The sequence below is a fragment of the Salvelinus namaycush genome, chromosome 1, assembly GCF_016432855.1.
Source record: "Salvelinus namaycush isolate Seneca chromosome 1, SaNama_1.0, whole genome shotgun sequence".
NCBI classification, from domain to species: Eukaryota; Metazoa; Chordata; class Actinopteri; order Salmoniformes; family Salmonidae; genus Salvelinus; species Salvelinus namaycush.
This window is the reverse complement of record NC_052307.1, coordinates 58594895-58619116: the sequence shown is the minus strand read 5'-3', so window position 1 is coordinate 58619116 and position 24222 is coordinate 58594895. Positions and strand designations below refer to the sequence as shown.

At 39.7% G+C, this 24222-nt stretch overlaps 1 protein-coding gene and 12 non-coding genes across 13 annotated transcripts; all 13 read left to right on the top strand.

Moving 5' to 3' along the window:
- The first annotated feature begins 3674 nt into the window (after positions 1–3674).
- On the top strand, positions 3675–3747 carry trnaf-gaa. Its single transcript has one exon. It is a non-coding gene; the product is annotated as a tRNA-Phe (tRNA).
- A 1065-nt stretch (positions 3748–4812) lies between these two features.
- trnaf-gaa lies at positions 4813–4885 on the top strand. The gene has a single exon. It is a non-coding gene; the product is annotated as a tRNA-Phe (tRNA).
- Positions 4886–5306: 421 nt separating this feature from the next.
- Positions 5307–5378, top strand: trnam-cau. Its single transcript has one exon. It is a non-coding gene; the product is annotated as a tRNA-Met (tRNA).
- A 574-nt stretch (positions 5379–5952) lies between these two features.
- trnaf-gaa lies at positions 5953–6025 on the top strand. The gene has a single exon. It is a non-coding gene; the product is annotated as a tRNA-Phe (tRNA).
- Positions 6026–6446: 421 nt separating this feature from the next.
- trnam-cau lies at positions 6447–6518 on the top strand. The gene has a single exon. It is a non-coding gene; the product is annotated as a tRNA-Met (tRNA).
- Positions 6519–7092: 574 nt separating this feature from the next.
- trnaf-gaa lies at positions 7093–7164 on the top strand. Its single transcript has one exon. It is a non-coding gene; the product is annotated as a tRNA-Phe (tRNA).
- Positions 7165–7585: 421 nt separating this feature from the next.
- trnam-cau lies at positions 7586–7657 on the top strand. The gene has a single exon. It is a non-coding gene; the product is annotated as a tRNA-Met (tRNA).
- A 574-nt stretch (positions 7658–8231) lies between these two features.
- trnaf-gaa lies at positions 8232–8304 on the top strand. Its single transcript has one exon. It is a non-coding gene; the product is annotated as a tRNA-Phe (tRNA).
- A 421-nt stretch (positions 8305–8725) lies between these two features.
- On the top strand, positions 8726–8797 carry trnam-cau. The gene has a single exon. It is a non-coding gene; the product is annotated as a tRNA-Met (tRNA).
- A 574-nt stretch (positions 8798–9371) lies between these two features.
- Positions 9372–9444, top strand: trnaf-gaa. Its single transcript has one exon. It is a non-coding gene; the product is annotated as a tRNA-Phe (tRNA).
- Positions 9445–9865: 421 nt separating this feature from the next.
- Positions 9866–9937, top strand: trnam-cau. The gene has a single exon. It is a non-coding gene; the product is annotated as a tRNA-Met (tRNA).
- A 574-nt stretch (positions 9938–10511) lies between these two features.
- On the top strand, positions 10512–10584 carry trnaf-gaa. The gene has a single exon. It is a non-coding gene; the product is annotated as a tRNA-Phe (tRNA).
- Positions 10585–17908: 7324 nt separating this feature from the next.
- On the top strand, positions 17909–20841 carry LOC120056003 (GTP-binding protein RAD-like). Its single transcript, XM_039004125.1, has 5 exons — positions 17909–18006; positions 18341–18706; positions 19225–19298; positions 19507–19711; positions 19890–20841. The coding sequence occupies exons 2-5, from the start codon at positions 18352–18354 to the stop codon at positions 20165–20167; spliced, it is 912 nt and encodes a 303-aa protein (XP_038860053.1). The 5' UTR covers positions 17909–18006; positions 18341–18351; the 3' UTR covers positions 20168–20841.
- The last annotated feature ends 3381 nt before the right edge of the window (positions 20842–24222 follow it).

The following is a 24222-nucleotide window of genomic DNA, read 5'->3' as shown; positions in this document are numbered from 1 at the left end:
CTTGCCTGCTGAAAAGCCGATAACGAAAGAGGAAGTTGTACATTTGGTGTGCAAGCCACCCTTCATTGTATATTGGTTTAACACACCAACATTTTGAGAGCGAAGTTAGATAACCTTTGGGTAGTGCAACATCATTGGTTATAAGCTAAGTAAAGAATATTTGTGTTAATCTGCATCCATCCCTTATGGCACATTTCCTCATAGAGTCATATGTCTGTAAAATGCTATGTTCTCATTGCAATATGACATGTATACACTTGCATTCTTAAAACACATGGGAAACAGAGTTGCAGTTCTTGACACTCACACCCGTGCACCTGGCACCCTGTTTAAAGGCACTTCAATATTTTGTCTTCTCAATAAGGGATCATAGCTTTCACCTGGATTTACTTGGTCAGTCTGTCAAGGAAAGAACAAGTATTCACAATGATATTACACTGATTGTACAAAACAAGTATACTAAAGTCAACTGAATACACCATATTGCATTTTCTTTTAAAAATACAATAAAATACGTGAATGATCATTTGAGTTGTTTTTTTCTCACTTATCTGAGTAAAACAGAACTCAAGTTGGAGCAAACTTCCTGTCAGGAAGTGAGAAATCTGAAATCAGGCACTCTGTTCCAGGGTCAGTTTATTAATTTGCATGTATTCTATTGGTCGACATGCACTGCATACGCCTTCCCCTAGATGTCAGCAAGCTCATCAAAAAGTAAGAACTATTTATGATGTTAATTCGTTGTTCTGTTGAAAAATGTAAAACTACTATTCCGCCATTAATTTCGGTGCGGCCTCGCTTTAACGCACGCTGTATGTCGTAGTAACGTTAATTTTAAAAATCTAACACAGCGGTTGCATTAAGAACTAATGTATCTTTCATTTGCTGTCCAACCTGTATTTTTTAGTCAAGTTTATGATTAGTTATTGATTAGATTAGGTGCCTCTCCCAAGATTTCTCCCGACATTTTCTTTGCAGCTTGGCTACTATTCTCATTGTATAACCACGATTTGTGCCGCTAAATATGCATATTTTCGAACAAACAATATATGTATTGTGTAATATGATGTTATAGGACTGTCATCTGATAAAGTTTTGAGAAAGTTAGTGAAAAATGTAATATCTTTTGCTGGTTTATTCGCTATCGCTAACGTGCATGAATCAATGCTGCTGTGTGGTTGGCTATTGTAGTAAGCTAATATAATGCTAAATTGTGTTTTCGCTGCAAAACACTTAAAGAATCTGAAATATTGGCTGGATTCACAAGATCTATGTCTTTCATTTGCTGTACGCTGTGTATTTTTCATAAATGTTTTATGATGAGTATTTAGCAGTGGTGGGCCGTCAGGGCCTGCAAGGCCTTCTCTGCTGGCCTAAACATCATCAGAATATAATTTTTTTTTAAATATATTTTCCCACAAATATGTATTAAATTATTCCCCAGAGTAAGAGTTATACTCTTCATTTCATAGCTTTCCTCTTGGTTGCACTGCTTCCAGCCCCAGGTTGAGATTTGGAGGGCTGGTCTTTATGTTAGATCTTTTATTCAATCATATTCAGCCATCATGTGTTGCCAGGGGTCTAAAATCTGCCCTCAGGCCTTCAGAATCAACAGTGCGGGCGCTTGTAGCTTATAGTGAATGGAAATGAAAATTTAGTGTCAACCAATCAGCTTTAGAGTTGGCTATTGTACGCCTTCTGGCTGGCTCCAGTGTTACACAGGAGCCAGCTAGCAGGCGTAGTGCGTGCACGTCTTTTGATTGGATTACCAATATTGAGAGGCAGGTCCTATGGAGATCTAGGAAACTGAATTTGATAAACAAATTAATTCGCGTACTACTAAGCTGTTTTTTCAACCCACAATGGCGGAAGGAGGAGAAGATATCGATTTGGTCGAGGATATAATTATAACGCCATTCTCAAGACGAACTTTTCAAGAAAAGTTAGACATTGTAAGGAGAGGTCGCCCGGCTTCGTTCGCTCGCCACTTTCAAAGTTTCAACTACGAGCGCTGTCAATGGCTCACAGGCTCCTTGGCTCCGAGAAGCACTGCAAACTGTACTGCTGGGAATGCCTATTATTTGCAAATGTAAAAGTGATCGATTTGGTGTTTGGAGCCACACTGGCTTTGCAAACTTGAGTTGTCTAACCAAGGCAGCAACGAGACACCAAAGTACGGCTGGGCACTAACAAGCAATGGTGCTTTTGAAAACTTTTGGGGACACCGGAGTGGATCTACAGCTCAAAGAACAAGTGCGCAGGGCAACGGAGCTGCACAATGAAAAGGTGAAGGGAAATATTGAAAAGACTCATTGATTGTGTCATGTTTTTGGGTAAACATGTCAATTTGTCAATTTCAAGGTGACGCAACACCTGGTTATACTGTGTTCTGTCTAAATGTATAGTGTCTAGAGCCATGGCATCATAATGAGGTGGATTAATTCGGGTGGGACTGTGTAGTACCTCACTGAAGGCCCAGGCCCCAGGCCCACGGCACGCCACTGGTATTTAGGTAATTCACGTTGCTCTCTGTAGTTATTCTAGTTGCTTTGGTGAGAGTTGTGATGGTGGCTGCAATGTAAAACTATGATTTATACCTGAAATATGCAAATTTTTCGAACTAAACATATGCTATACAATAAATATGTTATCAGACTATCATCTGATGAAGTTTTCTTGGTTAGTGACTATTTATATCTTTATTTGGTCGAATTTGTGATAGCTACCTATGCAGGAAAAAAATGGTGGAAAAAAAAGTTGTGTCTTTTGCTATGGTGGTTAGCTAATAGAAATACATATTGTGTCTTCCCTGTAAAACATTTTAAAAATCAGAAATGATGGCTGGATTCACAAGATGTATATCTTTCATTTGGTGTCTTGGACTTGTGATTTCATGAACATTTTATTATATGATATCCCTGTGGCTTTAGATTAGGCTATGCTAGTCAGCTTTTTTGATGGGGGGGATCCCGGTGCGGCTTGGTTGGGTTGTGCTTCGGAGGACGCATGGCTTTCGACCTTCGTCTCTCCGGAGCCCGTACGGGAGTTTCGGTCCATGACCCAGGGGTTGATGGATCGAAACCATCCTCTGCTATGTAATTTTAAGTGTGGACAAGGAAAAGAACAAATTAAAAATGTTACATTAAAAGCCTTTATGCAATAGAAATGATACCAGAGTCTCTGGGTAAATACATAGTTATGATTCAACAAAATAAAAGCAGAACTTTATTTTCAAAGAATGTGTTAAAATTGTGTTTGTGAGCAATACTATAACTTATATAATATATCAATTATAAAGAATGAATGGGTCAGTTAGACCACATTAATATTGCGTCATCCTGAAGGGTAAGTGCAAATTTGATGTGTTCACTACCACTTACTCATGGACAGCGGATGAAATAACAGGTCATTTTATCTGAGTAGTTCTAGAAGTTCCACTACACATTGAGAGCCTGTGTCTGTTAGCAAGAAGACTCCCGATCAACTGAGGCTCATTTTCGTACCTGTCGTCAGTAAAAGGTTAGCCTAATTTGAACAAAAATTCAAACTAAAAGTATGTGTGAGTTTGTCAGGGGACCAGCAGGTGGAAGCATTGTCAACCACACACCTTAGAAAATAATGAGAAAGTGTTTTGGGTCACCTTATTGGTGTTTTGGGTGTATTTATGCAGGGCAGCCGAAATAGCTCAGTTGGGAGAGCGTTAGACTGAAGATCTGAATGTCCCTGGTTCGATCCCGGGTTTCGGCAGCAAATCAATTTTGCCAGAGTTCTTCTACATTTGGCCTGGAAAACGGAGAGTTGCAGGTTTGAAACACAGGTTGAACGGGAAAATATCGGTTGGACAAAATATCCTCTCCTCAACTCCTCCATTCTTTCTCTGTGACCCAACCTGTAGTCAGAGCATTTCATATTATTCTGTATGTATATCGAAGATACTCCATTTAGTATGATATTTACGTTTCATATTGTATGTATTATTTGGGAATGTCCATCATCCATTTCGTATGAGATGTTATGAATTACAATTCGTATGATGTTACAAATTTCCAAAACGTACTATACATTATGAATGAGCAAAATGTACAATACGTTAAGATTTTACTAAACGTATGATATGTTACGAATTCCAATTTGTCTTTCACAACTGACTTCCACTATTCACCAGATAGCAGAGTGGCGCAGCTGAAGCGTGCTGGGCCCATAACCCAGAGGTCGATGGATCGAAACCATCCTCTGCTATGTAATTTTAAGTGTGGACAATTCTGCGAAGGGAAAACACAAATTAAAAATGTTACATTAAAAGCCTTTATGCAATAGAAAGATACCTACATAGTTATGATTCAACAAAATAAAAGCAGAACTTTATTTTCAAAGAATGTGTTAAAATTGTGTTTGTGAGCAATACTATAACTTATATAATATATCAATTATAAAGAATGAATGGGTCAGTTAGACCACATTAATATTGCGTCATCCTGAAGGGTAAGTGCAAATTTGATGTGTTCACTACCACTTAGTCATGGACAGCGGATGAAATAACAGGTCATTTTATCTGAGTAGTTCTAGAAGTTCCACTACACATTGAGAGCCTGTGTCTGTTAGCAAGAAGACTCCCGATCAACTGAGGCTCATTTTCGTACCTGTCGTCAGTAAAAGGTTAGCCAAATTTGAACAAAAATTCAAACTAAAAGTATGTGTGAGTTTGTCAGGGGACCAGCAGGTGGAAGCATTGTCAACCACACACCTTAGAAAAATAATGAGAAAGTGTTTTGGGTCACCTTATTGGTGTTTTGGGTGTATTTATGCAGGTTGGCCGAAATAGCTCAGTTGGGAGAGCGTTAGACTGAAGATCTGAATGTCCCTGGTTCGATCCCGGGTTTCGGCAGCGAATCAATTTTGCCAGAGTTCTTCTACATTTGGCCTGGAAAACGGAGAGTTGCAGGTTTGAAACACAGGTTGAAAGGGAAAATATCGGTTGGACAAAATATCCTCTCCTCAACTCCTCCATTCTTTCTCTGTGACCCAACCTGTAGTCAGAGCATTTCATATTATTCTGTATGTATATCGAAGATACTCCATTTAGTATGATATGTTACGTTTCATATTGTATGTATTATTTGGGAATGTCCATCATCCATTTCGTATGAGATGTTATGAATTACAATTCGTATGATGTTACGAATTTCCAAAACGTACTATACATTACGAATGAGCAAAATGTACAATATGTTAAGATTTTACTAAACGTATGATATGTTACGAATTCCAATTTGTCTTTCACAACTGACTTCCACCAATCACCAGATAGCAGAGTGGCGCAGCGGAAGCGTGCTGGGCCCATAACCCAGAGGTCGATGGATCGAAACCATCCTCTGCTATGTAATTTTAAGTGTGGACAATTCTGCGAAGGGAAAACACAAATTAAAAATGTTACATTAAAAGCCTTTATGCAATAGAAATGATACCTACATAGTTATGATTCAACAAAATAAAAGCAGAACTTTATTTTCAAAGAATGTGTTAAAATTGTGTTTGTGAGCAATACTATAACTTATATAATATATCAATTATAAAGAATGAATGGGTCAGTTAGACCACATTAATATTGCGTCATCCTGAAGGGTAAGTGCAAATTTGATGTGTTCACTACCACTTAGTCATGGACAGCGGATGAAATAACAGGTCATTTTATCTGAGTAGTTCTAGAAGTTCCACTACACATTGAGAGCCTGTGTCTGTTAGCAAGAAGACTCCCGATCAACTGAGGCTCATTTTCGTACCTGTCGTCAGTAAAAGGTTAGCCAAATTTGAACAAAAATTCAAACTAAAAGTATGTGTGAGTTTGTCAGGGGACCAGCAGGTGGAAGCATTGTCAACCACACACCTTAGAAAAATAATGAGAAAGTGTTTTGGGTCACCTTATTGGTGTTTTGGGTGTATTTATGCAGGTTGGCCGAAATAGCTCAGTTGGGAGAGCATTAGACTGAAGATCTGAATGTCCCTGGTTCGATCCCGGGTTTCGGCAGCAAATCAATTTTGCCAGAGTTCTTCTACATTTGGCCTGGAAAACGGAGAGTTGCAGGTTTGAAACACAGGTTGAAAGGGAAAATATCGGTTGGACAAAATATCCTCTCCTCAACTCCTCCATTCTTTCTCTGTGACCCAACCTGTAGTCAGAGCATTTCATATTATTCTGTATGTATATCGAAGATACTCCATTTAGTATGATATGTTACGTTTCATATTGTATGTATTATTTGGGAATGTCCATCATCCATTTCGTATGAGATGTTATGAATTACAATTCGTATGATGTTACGAATTTCCAAAACGTACTATACATTACGAATGAGCAAAATGTACAATATGTTAAGATTTTACTAAACGTATGATATGTTACGAATTCCAATTTGTCTTTCACAACTGACTTCCACCAATCACCAGATAGCAGAGTGGCGCAGCGGAAGCGTGCTGGGCCCATAACCCAGAGGTCGATGGATCGAAACCATCCTCTGCTATGTAATTTTAAGTGTGGACAATTCTGCGAAGGAAAAACACAAATTAAAAATGTTACATTAAAAGCCTTTATGCAATAGAAATGATACCTACATAGTTATGATTCAACAAAATAAAAGCAGAACTTTATTTTCAAAGAATGTGTTAAAATTGTGTTTGTGAGCAATACTATAACTTATATAATATATCAATTATAAAGAATGAATGGGTCAGTTAGACCACATTAATATTGCGTCATCCTGAAGGGTAAGTGCAAATTTGATGTGTTCACTACCACTTAGTCATGGACAGCGGATGAAATAACAGGTCATTTTATCTGAGTAGTTCTAGAAGTTCCACTACACATTGAGAGCCTGTGTCTGTTAGCAAGAAGACTCCCGATCAACTGAGGCTCATTTTCGTACCTGTCGTCAGTAAAAGGTTAGCCAAATTTGAACAAAAATTCAAACTAAAAGTATGTGTGAGTTTGTCAGGGGACCAGCAGGTGGAAGCATTGTCAACCACACACCTTAGAAAAATAATGAGAAAGTGTTTTGGGTCACCTTATTGGTGTTTTGGGTGTATTTATGCAGGGTGGCCGAAATAGCTCAGTTGGGAGAGCGTAGACTGAAGATCTGAATGTCCCTGGTTCGATCCCGGGTTTCGGCAGCAAATCAATTTTGCCAGAGTTCTTCTACATTTGGCCTGGAAAACGGAGAGTTGCAGGTTTGAAACACAGGTTGAAAGGGAAAATATCGGTTGGACAAAATATCCTCTCCTCAACTCCTCCATTCTTTCTCTGTGACCCAACCTGTAGTCAGAGCATTTCATATTATTCTGTATGTATATCGAAGATACTCCATTTAGTATGATATGTTACGTTTCATATTGTATGTATTATTTGGGAATGTCCATCATCCATTTCGTATGAGATGTTATGAATTACAATTCGTATGATGTTACGAATTTCCAAAACGTACTATACATTACGAATGAGCAAAATGTACAATATGTTAAGATTTTACTAAACGTATGATATGTTACGAATTCCAATTTGTCTTTCACAACTGACTTCCACCAATCACCAGATAGCAGAGTGGCGCAGCGGAAGCGTGCTGGGCCCATAACCCAGAGGTCGATGGATCGAAACCATCCTCTGCTATGTAATTTTAAGTGTGGACAATTCTGCGAAGGAAAAACACAAATTAAAAATGTTACATTAAAAGCCTTTATGCAATAGAAATGATACCTACATAGTTATGATTCAACAAAATAAAAGCAGAACTTTATTTTCAAAGAATGTGTTAAAATTGTGTTTGTGAGCAATACTATAACTTATATAATATATCAATTATAAAGAATGAATGGGTCAGTTAGACCACATTAATATTGCGTCATCCTGAAGGGTAAGTGCAAATTTGATGTGTTCACTACCACTTAGTCATGGACAGCGGATGAAATAACAGGTCATTTTATCTGAGTAGTTCTAGAAGTTCCACTACACATTGAGAGCCTGTGTCTGTTAGCAAGAAGACTCCCGATCAACTGAGGCTCATTTTCGTACCTGTCGTCAGTAAAAGGTTAGCCAAATTTGAACAAAAATTCAAACTAAAAGTATGTGTGAGTTTGTCAGGGGACCAGCAGGTGGAAGCATTGTCAACCACACACCTTAGAAAAATAATGAGAAAGTGTTTTGGGTCACCTTATTGGTGTTTTGGGTGTATTTATGCAGGTTGGCCGAAATAGCTCAGTTGGGAGAGCGTTAGACTGAAGATCTGAATGTCCCTGGTTCGATCCCGGGTTTCGGCAGCAAATCAATTTTGCCAGAGTTCTTCTACATTTGGCCTGGAAAACGGAGAGTTGCAGGTTTGAAACACAGGTTGAAAGGGAAAATATCGGTTGGACAAAATATCCTCTCCTCAACTCCTCCATTCTTTCTCTGTGACCCAACCTGTAGTCAGAGCATTTCATATTATTCTGTATGTATATCGAAGATACTCCATTTAGTATGATATGTTACGTTTCATATTGTATGTATTATTTGGGAATGTCCATCATCCATTTCGTATGAGATGTTATGAATTACAATTCGTATGATGTTACGAATTTCCAAAACGTACTATACATTACGAATGAGCAAAATGTACAATATGTTAAGATTTTACTAAACGTATGATATGTTACGAATTCCAATTTGTCTTTCACAACTGACTTCCACCAATCACCAGATAGCAGAGTGGCGCAGCGGAAGCGTGCTGGGCCCATAACCCAGAGGTCGATGGATCGAAACCATCCTCTGCTATGTAATTTTAAGTGTGGACAATTCTGCGAAGGAAAAACACAAATTAAAAATGTTACATTAAAAGCCTTTATGCAATAGAAATGATACCTACATAGTTATGATTCAACAAAATAAAAGCAGAACTTTATTTTCAAAGAATGTGTTAAAATTGTGTTTGTGAGCAATACTATAACTTATATAATATATCAATTATAAAGAATGAATGGGTCAGTTAGACCACATTAATATTGCGTCATCCTGAAGGGTAAGTGCAAATTTGATGTGTTCACTACCACTTAGTCATGGACAGCGGATGAAATAACAGGTCATTTTATCTGAGTAGTTCTAGAAGTTCCACTACACATTGAGAGCCTGTGTCTGTTAGCAAGAAGACTCCCGATCAACTGAGGCTCATTTTCGTACCTGTCGTCAGTAAAAGGTTAGCCAAATTTGAACAAAAATTCAAACTAAAAGTATGTGTGAGTTTGTCAGGGGACCAGCAGGTGGAAGCATTGTCAACCACACACCTTAGAAAAATAATGAGAAAGTGTTTTGGGTCACCTTATTGGTGTTTTGGGTGTATTTATGCAGGGTGGCCGAAATAGCTCAGTTGGGAGAGCGTTAGACTGAAGATCTGAATGTCCCTGGTTCGATCCCGGGTTTCGGCAGCAAATCAATTTTGCCAGAGTTCTTCTACATTTGGCCTGGAAAACGGAGAGTTGCAGGTTTGAAACACAGGTTGAAAGGGAAAATATCGGTTGGACAAAATATCCTCTCCTCAACTCCTCCATTCTTTCTCTGTGACCCAACCTGTAGTCAGAGCATTTCATATTATTCTGTATGTATATCGAAGATACTCCATTTAGTATGATATGTTACGTTTCATATTGTATGTATTATTTGGGAATGTCCATCATCCATTTCGTATGAGATGTTATGAATTACAATTCGTATGATGTTACGAATTTCCAAAACGTACTATACATTACGAATGAGCAAAATGTACAATATGTTAAGATTTTACTAAACGTATGATATGTTACGAATTCCAATTTGTCTTTCACAACTGACTTCCACCAATCACCAGATAGCAGAGTGGCGCAGCGGAAGCGTGCTGGGCCCATAACCCAGAGGTCGATGGATCGAAACCATCCTCTGCTATGTAATTTTAAGTGTGGACAATTCTGCGAAGGAAAAACACAAATTAAAAATGTTACATTAAAAGCCTTTATGCAATAGAAATGATACCTACATAGTTATGATTCAACAAAATAAAAGCAGAACTTTATTTTCAAAGAATGTGTTAAAATTGTGTTTGTGAGCAATACTATAACTTATATAATATATCAATTATAAAGAATGAATGGGTCAGTTAGACCACATTAATATTGCGTCATCCTGAAGGGTAAGTGCAAATTTGATGTGTTCACTACCACTTAGTCATGGACAGCGGATGAAATAACAGGTCATTTTATCTGAGTAGTTCTAGAAGTTCCACTACACATTGAGAGCCTGTGTCTGTTAGCAAGAAGACTCCCGATCAACTGAGGCTCATTTTCGTACCTGTCGTCAGTAAAAGGTTAGCCAAATTTGAACAAAAATTCAAACTAAAAGTATGTGTGAGTTTGTCAGGGGACCAGCAGGTGGAAGCATTGTCAACCACACACCTTAGAAAAATAATGAGAAAGTGTTTTGGGTCACCTTATTGGTGTTTTGGGTGTATTTATGCAGGGTGGCCGAAATAGCTCAGTTGGGAGAGCGTTAGACTGAAGATCTGAATGTCCCTGGTTCGATCCCGGGTTTCGGCAGCAAATCAATTTTGCCAGAGTTCTTCTACATTTGGCCTGGAAAACGGAGAGTTGCAGGTTTGAAACACAGGTTGAAAGGGAAAATATCGGTTGGACAAAATATCCTCTCCTCAACTCCTCCATTCTTTCTCTGTGACCCAACCTGTAGTCAGAGCATTTCATATTATTCTGTATGTATATCGAAGATACTCCATTTAATATGATATGTTACACTTCATATTGTATGTATTATTTGGGAATGTCCATCATCCATTTCATATGATATGAATTACAATTTGTATGATGTTAAGAATTTCCAAAACATATTATACATTACAAATTAGCAAAGTGAACATGTTAAGATATTGCTAAACGTATGATATGTTAAGAATTCCAATTTGTCCCTCTGTGGTGTTTATTTTTACTATATTACTATTTTTGAAGCTTATACAGCATAATTTTTGATGTATTTATTACTCAACAGTATTCTCTCCTTCATATTAATTAACTCACAAAATACCTTATCTGAATGCTCTAATTAGATTTTGATCTATTCATGTCAGTCTTTGAATGCTCCGTTGTATAAACTACACTGAATAAAAACATAAACGCAACATGCAACAATTTCAAAGATTTTACTGAGTTACAAGGAAATCAGTCAATTGAAATAAATTCATTGGGCCCTAATTTATGGATTTCACATGACTAAGAATACAGATGTGCATCTGTTGGTCACAGATACCTTTAACAACAATTTCAAAGATTTTACTGAGTTACAAGGAAATCAGTCAATTTAATTAAATTCTTTGGGCCCTAATTTATGGATTTCACATGACTAAGAATACAGATGTGCATCTGTTGGTCACAGATACCTTTAAAGAAAAGGTAGGAGCATGGTTCTGAAAACCAGTCAGTATCTGGGGTGACCACCATTTGTCTCATGCAGAGCGACACATCTCCTTCGCATAGAGTTGATCAGGCTGTGGCCTGTGGAATGTTGTCCCACTCCTCTTTAATGGCTGTGTGAAGTTGCTGGATATTGGCGGAACTGTAACACGTTGCCGTACACATTGATCCAGAGCATCCCATACATGCTAAATGGGGACATGTCTGGTGAGTATGCAGGCCATGGAAGACCTGGGCCATTTTCAGCTTCCAGGAATGGTGTACAGATTCTTGCGACATGGGACCCTGAATTATCATGCTGAAACATGAGGTGATGGCGGCGGATGAATGGCACGACAATGGGCCGCAGGATCTTGTCACGTTATCTCTATGCATTCAAATTGTCATCGATAAAATACAATTGTGTTAGTTGTCCATAGTTTATGCCTGCCTGCCCATACCATAACCACCACCGTCACTATGGGGCACTCTGTTCACAACGTTGACATCCGCAAACCCCTTGCCCACACGCTGCGATACACGCTGTGTGTCGAAGGTGAGCATTTTCCCGCTGAAGTCGGTAACAATGCCGAACTGCAGTCAGGTCAAGACCCTTGGGAGGACGATGAGCACAAAGATGAGCTTCCCTGAGATGGTTTCTGAAAATTTGTGCGGAATTTCTTCGGTTGTGGAAACCCATGTTTTCATAAGCTGTACGGGTGGCTGGTCTCAGACGATCCTGCAGGTGTAGAACCCGGATGTGGAGGTCCTGGGCTGGCGTGGTTAGACATGGTCTGCAGTTGTGAGGCCGGTTGGACGTACTGCCAAATTCTCTAAAACGACGTTGCAGGCGACTTATGGTAGAGAAATTAACATTTAATTTTCGACAGCTCTGGTGGACATTCCTGCAGTCAGTATGCCAATTGCATGCTCCCTAAACTTGAGACATCTGTGGTATTGTGTTGTCTGACAAAACTGCACATTTTAGAGTGGCTTTTTTATTGTCCCCAGCACAAGGTGCACTGCACAAGGTGTAATGATCATGCTGTTTAATCAGCTTCTTGATATGTCACACTTGTCAAGTGGATGGATTATCTTGGCAAAGGAGAAATGCTCACTAACAGGTATGTAAACAAATTTGTACACAACATTTGAGAGAAATACACTTTTTGTGAAAATGGACATTCTGGGTTTTATTTCAGCTCATGAAACATGGGACCAACATTTGACATGTTGCGTTCATATTTTTGTGTGCTATGTGCACTGATTTCAAACAATTTGAGTATATTTGTCATTGTCACGGCTTCAATTACTTCCTTGATTTACATTCAAAACAATTTCTCTAACATTAAGTTTTCGGTGTGAAAATTATCTTAAATGTATAGATTAAGCCCTTTCTCTTAATTAAGATAAACAAGAGTGAACTCCTGTGGTGATAGGGCTTAACACATTTACCCTTTAACAAGTTTGAATCCTGACGAGGGAGAGCAGTTTGACGAAAATAAACAGGTTTTCATATTAAAAAGTTATGGATGATGATGACAGATTTACGGGGTAAGAGTCGCGAGAATTGTCAGAAGAAGCCCAATGCTTTTCTACTGTCAGATTTTCACAGTAGGAAAAGAAAGCAAAAAAACAAACATTCAAGTCTAAATACAGCAGCAGTGTCGGGATTCGATACAGGGTCGGCATCGGCGAGTATGTTCATTCTTGGTAGAAAATATCCCCCGAATTCGCAACACTTGTTCATTCCTGGTGGAAAAACCTTGTCTAATGAGTGATATCCTTGGCGCAGTAGGGCGTTAGACTGAAGATCTAATGGTCTCTGGTTCGGTTTTGTCAGGTAGCCTTTTTCAGGCAGCAGCAACCTCAAGGGTTGCAGGTTTGAATCCCAGGTCGAAAGGGAAAATCTGGTGGGGAGCGATCCTAGACGCCATCTCCTGACAATTGAAACGTAAAACAAGACACATTTCTGTTTTCTGTAAACAATGGCAATAAACTATTCTTCTTTTAAGATGTTACACTGAGGATAAAGTACACCATACCTTTTAACATTGCATGCTACGTTATTTAGAGATACATGCAGTAGTTAATTTAGAACTAGCCTACTATGATTAATAAAATGTGTGATATAGTTTGTTTGAAACAAAGCTAAATTAAATGAAGTTGTTGAAATATTCTGGAGTTATTATGCCCGGAGACTTCTCTCAGTTACCACTCGAATCTGCTGCCATTGCTGTGCATTAAAAATGGATGAGTGATACGGTTTCTTCTAAATGTAACAGAACACTTTTCCAATGCTGTTCCATTTTGCCCATTTAAAGACCATCTGCAATTCCCTGAGGGTTGTCAGTGCCTTCCACCAATATAGCACCAAATCTATGCTGTTACCGATACACACAACAAAGCAATTTGTCTGAAGTCATTTACCCATATAGAAGTTCACTAGTTTGTGTTCACCTGAAACAACTCTTTGTGTTTGTGTGAAGGGTCATCAGAGGTCAGGAGGGGGTCAGTGTGGTGGGCTAAGGTGTTGAATTTGAAGGTTACCATTGCCAATGCATTGTCAGCTAACATGTGGTGTCTCAGATTGGGGACCAGAGAAGAGTTGTTTCAGACTCCTGTAGATACAATCTGCCTGATCTGAAGTAGTCTCCTAGTTGCATTGGAGATGACTGTGGTAGCCTATCCAAGCAGCATTGGTTGAGTAGCATTGTACAAAAGCAACATGACGATATCTTATACACAGCATAGCTGTGTTCGAATACTCATACTAACCGCACTAACCGTACTATTTGTGACGTGAATTGAATATGTAGTATGCTTATTGGTCATAGTATGGATATAGTTAGTATGCCAAAAGTTCCCGGATGTCGTACTAAATTCGCCAAAATATGAAGTATACACGCAGAGGACACTATTTTTGTACTGTAGGGCCCATAATGCAATTCTTCAGGAAATGAACATTCGAGTGCTTTCATAAAATTCGCTCTGGCTATCTACTCCGATTTCAGAGCACTCCGTCTGAGTGTACCAGAGCGCAGAATAATGAATATACCAGCGCTCAACACCCGTTGAATATGGCCAGTGTCAGTAAATGTCTGCAAAAAAGTGTAATTAAATTGTTGCCAGCAGCACAGTTACTGTCACCAACGCTCTGGATAACATGAAAACTTCCTAACCAGCTCTGCTAGGGTGAGTAAAATGGTGAGCGTGGTCTCATTTGCTTCTGGAAGTAGCTAGCAAGCTAGCCAACGTTAGCTTGGGTGCATGACTGCCGTTGTAAGGTCAGAATGCTCAAATGAACCCTACTCTTCGGCCTGAGCGCCCAGTGTGCACGCCGAGAGCGAAACGCTCTGAATTTACACAGACGATCTGACAATGCTCTCAAATTAGGAGCGCACTCTGGCACTCCACATTGAATTTAAGAACACACCCCAAGTCGTAAAATGTCTAACTAGTAATTTGTTAAGCTAACTAGCTAGCAAGAGTTTGCATAGCAACAGCATCAACTTCCAGTAGACAGGCGAAGAGCTAGTACGCTCAACTGAAAGCATACTGTTCGTTTATAGTATACTAAAATGAACTAATAGTATATAGTATGTAGTATGTAGCATACAGTATGTTAGTTTGGGTATTCGAACACAGCTCATGTCTCAGTGGAGCTGACTAGTCCTTGCATGACTACTTACTTACTCCTCTTCATTCCCTATGGAACATTTAAGTACATAAGACTTTTCCTTGTGACATAGGTTATTATTGTGTTATTACCATTTTAGCATTTATTTTTTAAAGTAAATACCTGAAAAATCCAGAGCCAGGCTGCAGAGTCTTATACTAGGAATGTAATTTGAGGAGTTAGCAGGTAACTTTGGTCAACTCTTGAGTTCAACTTGTGACAACCGATACCAATAAAGTGGCTCTCCTTTTAGCCAGGTAAATGTAAATGTCACTGAAATCTTCAGAGCTAACCTGTTCCAGGGCAGGCTAACTCAGAGCTAACTATATGTATCATGAATGAAGTGTCTGTGCCACAAGTTGAGGACCAATTACATCAGATTCCCCCACTCTCACAAAGATTGCGCTCTTTTTGTGTGCTAAAACATAGTAACGTTAAAATACCGGTGACATTACACATTTAGTAATGACAAATGCATTTGAAACTTCACGCAAGGTAAAACTTTTGTACAACTTAATACAATTATTTTATCATAGGAGAGGGAAAAAATGTGCTAGTGCATTGATAACCACACCAAAGTAATAAAATAAAGACAACACTTCTAAACGTCTATTTCACACGATAGCCTGCTGAATTTGCAAGATAGCTTATTTTAATTTCGATTTCAGCACAAATTAAAATGTACCACGACTTGCCCATTGTTTGAAGTTTCAGCATTGTTTCAATGAAGAGTTCGGCGTTGGACTAGCCAGCCACGTGCGACATGGACGCGCAGTTTACAATCCTGCTAGAGTTAGCGGCAGGCATACGCGCAATATCCACCGTTGTAGCGCAGATAGAACAATGAGACAGATATTTCACCGGATGTATAAATGTGAAGAATCCGCTTGGCGTTTCTACTCACTACCAAATATGGTGGTAGGGTAAACCCAGTGCTGGCCGTGGGAGAAGATGGAACGAGATGGATTTTGGCCGAGAATTTTCTCATCGATGAAACATTTGATCTCAATACAGATTTCTGTTCCCAAAACTAGAATCTGTTTCCTGTTTCGAGCAGAGTGGACTAAGATGTGGTATTTAGGAGTGCGTGGTTTAGGAGTGCAAAGGCGAATTGTGTTGTAGGAGTGCAAAGGCGAATTGTGATATTGCACACGCGCACTTTCACAGAGTATGCGTTTCCTAACGGAAATATGCAAATCTATTTCTGTAAATAACAACAGCCTACACCCTGGGTTCTCCCGCTGAGGTGTTCATACTTATATAGCCCACAATCAGTGAACACCACTCAGACCACTCAGCAGGCTTCTGTAGGCTACGTAAACACTGACTGATCTATTATTCAATGTTTAAAATGTTATACTTATGAAACTACAGGAGCAACCCAGTATAACGTGTGAGTCACTGAGGACAAAACAGCTGGTAGCTTAATGTGGACTTTGTTTATAAGAATGGAGAAAAACATCTCCATCTCCACTGTTCTGCATGTGTATGTGAGTGATGGAGACAGAAGATAAAAAGTACAAGCTACCACTGAGTCAGAGCAATCCAGTGAGTCAAACACGTTTCATAGAGCACCAAAAGAAGCCCTGACAACAAAGAAAAACATCAATCAATGGAAAGATCTGACCAATACATGTTTTTGGAAACATTGTGCTATTCAACTGAAAACCTTTGGGAACTGTGTGACAGTTAATGTCACTTGAGAAGGCGTTTAACATTAGTCTGTCCACCAATACACCACCCAATGACTTTATGCATTGAGCATTGTCTCCAATCATGGGGAATGAGGCTTGCCAACTTGCCAGAGATAATAATGAAGTAAGCTAGTAATACTTCGTTTGTCACTGGTCTTCTCTCCTTCTCAGGAAGCAGAATTGTAAAAGACAGACCTTGCAGTCCCAGCAGCCTACTATAACATTGTGCATTTCACATAACCACCAACAGATGGCGACTACAGACTAGGTTAACTAACCTCAATCAGACTGATGCAGGTGAAATCATCATTATTTTGGATCGCAATGGTTTTCTTTCATGGTCTTTCTTTCCTGTCGCCTGCTGAGTCCTTTGGGATACATGTGGCCCCAGTGATATGTCTAGGCGTCGTTTTAAGTAATAATGTGTCCTATTTCTGTGGTGAACAGCCACTTTTTTTCACATTAGCCTCATTCACAACTCGTGTCACCAAGGCTACGCGACCTATGGGCCGAAATGCTGAGAAGCATCTATTGGAAATGCTTGACGTCTCAGATGCTCTTGGCTAATCCACTGACAATTTGTGTCAGATCATTTATCAATTACAAACAAATCGTGTTATTTAAAAGTATTGATTGACTATGGTAAACCTTGCGAATGGCTGGGAACACCTCACCTGTCCATATACATTGTGGCGCGCGCCATCACAAAGCACGGAGGCCGTGTCAGGTCAACTCTCCATGGCTCTGGGCCAACTGGTGTTAAAACTATGCTAGTTAGCCTACCCCTTCAACGCAGGTAGGCTATAACTTATTGAGAGTAAATGGCCGAATTACTCTGCAAAATAATTACATCACTGGCATGATGGCATTGCATTGCAGGAAGGGAGAATCCCTCTGCCCGCCCGCGCATCATTTCCAATCACGTTTTTGTGGAGCGCTCCTCACTTCCTCTCCTCCCTTCCTGGCATGATGTTACGTACCACTATAATGAGAAGAGACGTGACTCTCAGAGGCAAACCTCATGGTGACGTAACTCGCTCGGCAACTAGATAAATATGGGGATCCGTACCGTTCACTGGATCAAACAGAAACTTCCCTTCACTGAGTGACCACGCTAACGAAAGGATAGATCACAAGTGGATTGTCTGATTCAGGATTTTGGAATACAGCAGACGCACATCAAATGTAAGTTTGCTTATGGAATTGAATGATTTTGCAGTCGTGATAATACATTAATTAGGCTATGGCTGTTTCAAATAATTTGAGTTCAACTTAAATGTTAACATTGCTCAATGCTCCATCAAACCGTAATTAATATTATAGGATACAGGCACATGATTGTCTTAAATTAATTTGTTCAAATAAATATGACACAAAAGTTCATATAAACTGTGGCCTAATAAAGGATTTTTTTTAAATCAACATCTAGGCGTAGTGATGAGAAATGCATTCTTTGTCAGAGCTAGTTGCTTTTCATGTTAACAGCAGAATCTTACTAAAGAGCGCATCTATTTCACAGACAAAAAAATCATGACTTTGAACAAAGGTGACAAATTGCGGAACATGGACAAAAGGAGAGGGAGCATGCCGTTTCCCATGCACCTGCAGAACCTGCACAGAAGAAGCATGCCAGTGGACGACCGCGAGATGCGCAAGGTGCAAACTGGAGAGCTGTCCAACCTCATGCGCTGCACGTCCTACACCCCCGGTGAGCCTCACCGAGACAGCTGTGTATCGGACTCGTCCGATTCCGTTATCTCCTCCGGCAGCGACTCGGAGGGACATGTGTACAAGGTGGTTCTCCTCGGCGAGCAGGGTGTCGGCAAGTCTAGCCTGGCACGAATTTTCGGTGGAGTCGAGGATGGTCACGACTGCGACGAGACAGGTGTGTGTCTGATGACGGTTACTGAAGATGATGGTGTTGAAGTTTATATAGCATTGAGAATGCACCAAAAAGCAATACTTTTTTTAAACAAAGAAAATAACTGTTTGACTGTGGCTGTTCTCAGCACCCCATTAGAGCTAATGTACATAGGCTCCAAACTAAGTAAATATAGGATTGGTTTCGATATCATCTTGGCACACAAGTTGAAGTACATTGATTATTGCTATTTCCATCCAGTCAGTAAGGCGCCACATATATCAAAAGTACTGCTGTTGACATATACAGCCACAGAGATAGTGGATGGGAGATATGAAAATCAATGACTGAGGGAAGGAGACAGTAATGCACAGTAGTACCCATCACAGATATAGGTTAATAAGCTGATATAGGTTAATAAGCTAAAGGCATCATGAAATGGGCAATATAAATGGGCAATAGTGAGTGAGACATCACACTCGATAGTGGGTTTATAGAATTTTGGCCAGGAGTATTTATCTGTCTGCTTGCTTTTGTTTCAGGAAACACATATGACAGATCGATCGAGGTGGACGAGGAGGAGGCGTCCATCTTGTTGTACGACATTTGGGAACAGGTGAGGCATATAATGCAAATTATGCAATTTCAGTTTGACCCTCAGTAAAATTGGTCTTAGTCATAGCATATCATTTGATGTAATGTGTAGTGCTCTAATGCTGGTGTATAATATCATATATCACTATAATAATGTTTATTTGAGCACCTGTAGCTTTTGATTAGACAAGCAATGTAGCTAATCTAATTCTATTTCTCTTCGCCTACAGGATAACAGTCAGTGGCTGAAGGAACAGTGCATGAGGATAGGTGACGCCTACATCATCGTCTACTCAGTGACAGACAAGTCCAGCTTTGAGAAGGCGTCAGAGCTACGCATCCAGCTACGCAGAGCTCGCCAGTCTGAAAACATTCCCATCATCCTTGTGGGCAATAAGAGCGACCTGGTGCGGTCCAGAGAAGTCTCTGTGGATGGTAAGTGACGGTGATCTCTTCTGTCCAAGGCATCTCTGTATTTGCATAGTGCTACTTATTTTAGAATGTTAAAGCTAGTATCAAGGTGTTATGCAAAGGCATAATGGTGAGGGTGAAGTCACTGTCCCCAGGGAACACTATAGATTCTCACCTGCGCCTCCCCTCTTTTTTTTTGCAGAGGGCAGCGCCTGCGCTGTGGTGTTTGACTGCAAGTTCATCGAGACCTCAGCCAATCTCCACCACAACGTCAGGGACCTGTTCGAGGGCATCGTCCGGCAGATCCGACTGCGCAAAGACAGCAAGGAGGAGAATGCTCGCCGTATGGCCAACTGCAAACGACGCGAGAGCATTGGCAAGAAGGCCAAGCGTTTCCTGGGCCGTATGGTGGCCCGGAAGAACAAGAAGATGGCCTTCAGACAGAAGTCCAAGTCCTGCCATGACCTCTCGGTCCTCTGAGAGTACAGTATCTGGACTGCTGTTTTCTCTTAGGCCTTCAAGACCAGACGCTGTGTGTTTTTATCACTAACCCCAAGGACTGATAGAGCTGTACAGAAATGATATATTTTATTATATTAATTAAACACAACAGACATGTTCATGTTAATGATCTGCATGAGGTTTAATTTTTTTTGTCTGCCTTATGTGTATGTATATTAAATCCACCAAGGCTTGTTATTTTAAACCATGAGTTGTAAGATTGCCTTGATAATGGGGGACAGTGTGTTTGGTTCTACTCCATATAGTGTTGGTAGTGTTGTATATAGCCCTCATGAAATATTAGATTATGGTACACTGTCCTGAAAAGCAATGGAAATGTAAGCACTATGAGTGATTTCACTGCATTCTATCACCTGGAGTCATTTTTACTTGAAACTGGGTACGCAGGTTCGTACTTTGGCCATGATACTGAGAACATGAATAATGTGTAATGGGGGTTAGGCCAGGTTTTGAAAAAATACATTATTCTATTGTCCTTACCTTCAGTCCAGATGTGAATGAAGAAAGCAATAATAAGTTATATTTGTCATGTGAATTTAATGTTTTGCTTTAAATACAGTTGATTTGCACTTCCTTTTAATAATTTTGTTATGTTTACATTTGAATTTTTTTAATAAAAAAATGAAATACAACTATTCCATATTTTTTGTTACCCAGATCATAAAACAATTAGGCTACACCAAAAACGAAAGGTATATATATTTAAAACGGACCTCTTTGTTATTTGATTTATGTCCTCATAAATATTCATTCATTAGATTGTTCAGTGGACTGGAGTCTTGTTGACCAACAGAATTACTGGAAGGAAACAAGGTAGTAAAACATTAAACTGGAGAGTCCTGCAAACCCACTTTGTTTTTCCACACTATTCAAACCGTTCTCCCACCTTCATAGGGAACACGCACATGATTGAGAGAAGGTAAGACAAAAGAAATATAACGTTTTCGAATTAAAATTGAATTATAAAAATGATCATGGAGTGTTAGGTAAATAAGTGATGTTTGCCAATCATTTATTCAGATTTTGTGGGGTATAGGTTCTTATTCTGGCCTACAGGTTGAGGTTGAGAGAGTGAGTTTGTTTTCATTTGCTGGTCTTTGTAAATCATAATAAGACATGTAAATATTGTTCCAAGCGATGGGTGTTGTGAATTGCTGTTCCTCGGCGCGATGGGCCATCAGCGAGGCACAGAGGTTCCTTCGACTTGTGCCCAGCATAAGTTTATTTTGGGGTGATTTATTGGAATGCCAAATCTCATCCTTAACTCTTTCTTGTGCCAATTTCCTTCTCCTTTGTGACCATATAACACATACTATAAAGTCATAATATGTATTTATTTATTATTTTTATTGAGAGAACAATTCATTGCTAGGCTGTTTTGTGTCGCAGGTGTAATCGTGTGCTGGAAACAGAGAGTGCAGCCCCGGTCTCATAGACTAGACGTGACATAGTACACTCAAAATAGTATAGTTTCGGTATGGTTACACAAGACAGAAGGCTACTTAAGGCAAAAACTAAAGGAGGGTTGTTGGTCGGGTGTATAACTTTGTAACTACTTACTACTTTTTTGTGACTTTGCAACTACTTAGCATGTTAGCTAACCCTTGCCCTAACCCTTAACCCCTAACCTAGCTAATGTTAGCCACCTAGCTAACGTTACTGTTAGCCACCTAGCGAACGTTAGTGTTAGCCACCTAGCTAACGTTAGCCAAAACAAATTGGAATTTGTAACATATTGTAATGAAACAGGCAGGGGGCAGGTCTCGAACCCTCGACCTTCTAGCCCGAAGTCCGGCGTGCTATCGACTGTGCCCCAAAAGCATGCTCGTGCGGCAGAGTCAATTTCCGCGCTTATAAACCCAGGGTTGTTACACTACCCTCTTCTTTCAAAGAGCGCGTCCTCGCGACTCTACGTCTTACAGGATCGTGCTCACCGGTCAAGCACACGCACTGTCGTGGATGCAAGGTCCGATCACTTCTGACACTAATGTAATGAAACAGGCAAGGAGCAGGTCTCGAACCCTCGACCTTCTAGCCCGAGGTCCGGCGCGCTATCGACTGTGCCGCAAAAGCATGCTCCAGCGGCAGAGTCGATTTCCGCGCTTATAAACCCAGGGTCGTTACAATATCATTCAAATTTGTAACATATTGAACAAATTGTAATTCATAAAATATCACACAAATTGTAATTCGTAACATATAGAAATGGTAATTTGAAACATATACTAATTTGAGTGACCCTGATTTTAATTTACTATGTTACGTCTACCCTTGAGTCCAGGTTGCAGGGTTAGTTCAGCTTTTAAGTCTGTGAATGTGCTGAGACATTAATGTACCATGTAGGCCTACTGCCTGTGGCTACTGAGTATATGTTTAACCTAACAGGCAATTAAATGCAACATTTTCTTGCACAGGTGTAGGCCTATTGAAGTTGTATTTACATTTTAAAGATGGTTGATTCCGCAGATTGGCAGGTCTAGTTTTTAAAAAATAATTTAAAAGATTAGTAAAATAGAATAGTTGCACATGCAGCATTCACACAGTTTTTTTCTCTGTCGTTCTCTTTCTCCATCTTTCTTTCTCTGCTTTATAACAGTGAGAATCAATCAGTAACAAGACAGAAATTATAGAAACCATGTGTTCCCAAACGTAAAAGATAACCACTGTTTGATTGGAAATGTTGTGCATCCTGACTTTACAGATATACAGTTACAGAAACACATGACTAGAAGATAAGTTATGTTCATCTTTATTATTACACTGACTGTAAGTATTCTTCCTTTGAATGTGGCCTTCACAAGTTATTATAGCAATCTCAGATTAGTATACTTTTTTTATACTGTTAGTGTGAAAACAAACTTCAACTAAATTATTGAAATTCATGCTGTCCTTTGTCTCCTTGGAATTGTGTAGTTGGTGGTACTTCAGACTCCTGCACAGTGCTCAGGGGCCAATCTTAAAATTGGCGTCCCTGAAAACTATGATGGTATTTTCCCATGGTACCTGGCTAAGGTAAGACTTTTCAGTTAGATTGACCATTTATGCAACAAAAAACATTTACAACAAAGCAGCTTGCTTATTGGGAAATAATAATTAAGGAATAATTCTCTCCATATTGCTGCCAGTCTGTGTGATGCATCATATCATGGGCCTGCTGAGATTGATGTATTAATGGCTGTATGCAAGTTAAAGAGAGAGAAGGGCCATAAAACGTTTCGCTCTTGCACTACACTCAGTGCTCAAGATATAATTATGACGGAGCTACTCCCGCATAGCCCCCTCATCACTAAACAAAAATTGGAACGCCTCTGGCTGTCTGTTCATTGCTAGACCATCAGCCCTGCATTCATGGCAGGAGGATTCGTTTCAAAATGGCACTTATAAATCATCAGGTTTGTCCTGGCTGTGCATGTGTTTGACACTGTATTTGGACACCTTTTGAAGCTGTGTAGTCCAGTCAATGTTCTTCCCTTTTGCATGATGTATGATCAAAACACACCTCAGATCCACTCTAATGGTGGACATGGTGGAGGTCGGATAATTGGCACAACTTTGTGTTAGGGTGGAAAGGACAACATTATTACCTAAAAATGTGTGTTCTTGAGCAGAAACGGCACTGACAGAGTTGTTTTCTCACCTGTTTTAACGGCTCTGATCTTCTCAGATATTCTGCTCTGGCACATGATAGTTGTTTTGTTTAATCACAACATAAATGTAAGAATGAAAAAGGTACATTTCTGTCATGAAAACATTTGCATTTCATGTCAACACATTAGAGGCCTAACAAGAGAAGAATGTTTGGTGTGAATGATTAGCTACTTTGTCAACCACTGCATAGCCTTAAATATAAACTTTTCAGCCTGTTGGTCTAAAATTAGGTTATGGAGCAGTCAAAAAATACGTTTCCCAGACCAAATCAAAATGTTGGGTTCTCGGGAGTTAAACGCATGCTGAGATCATTGGCACGGCTGTGGCGGCTGAGAGCCAGTTGCTATGTGGTACGTGAAGCCATA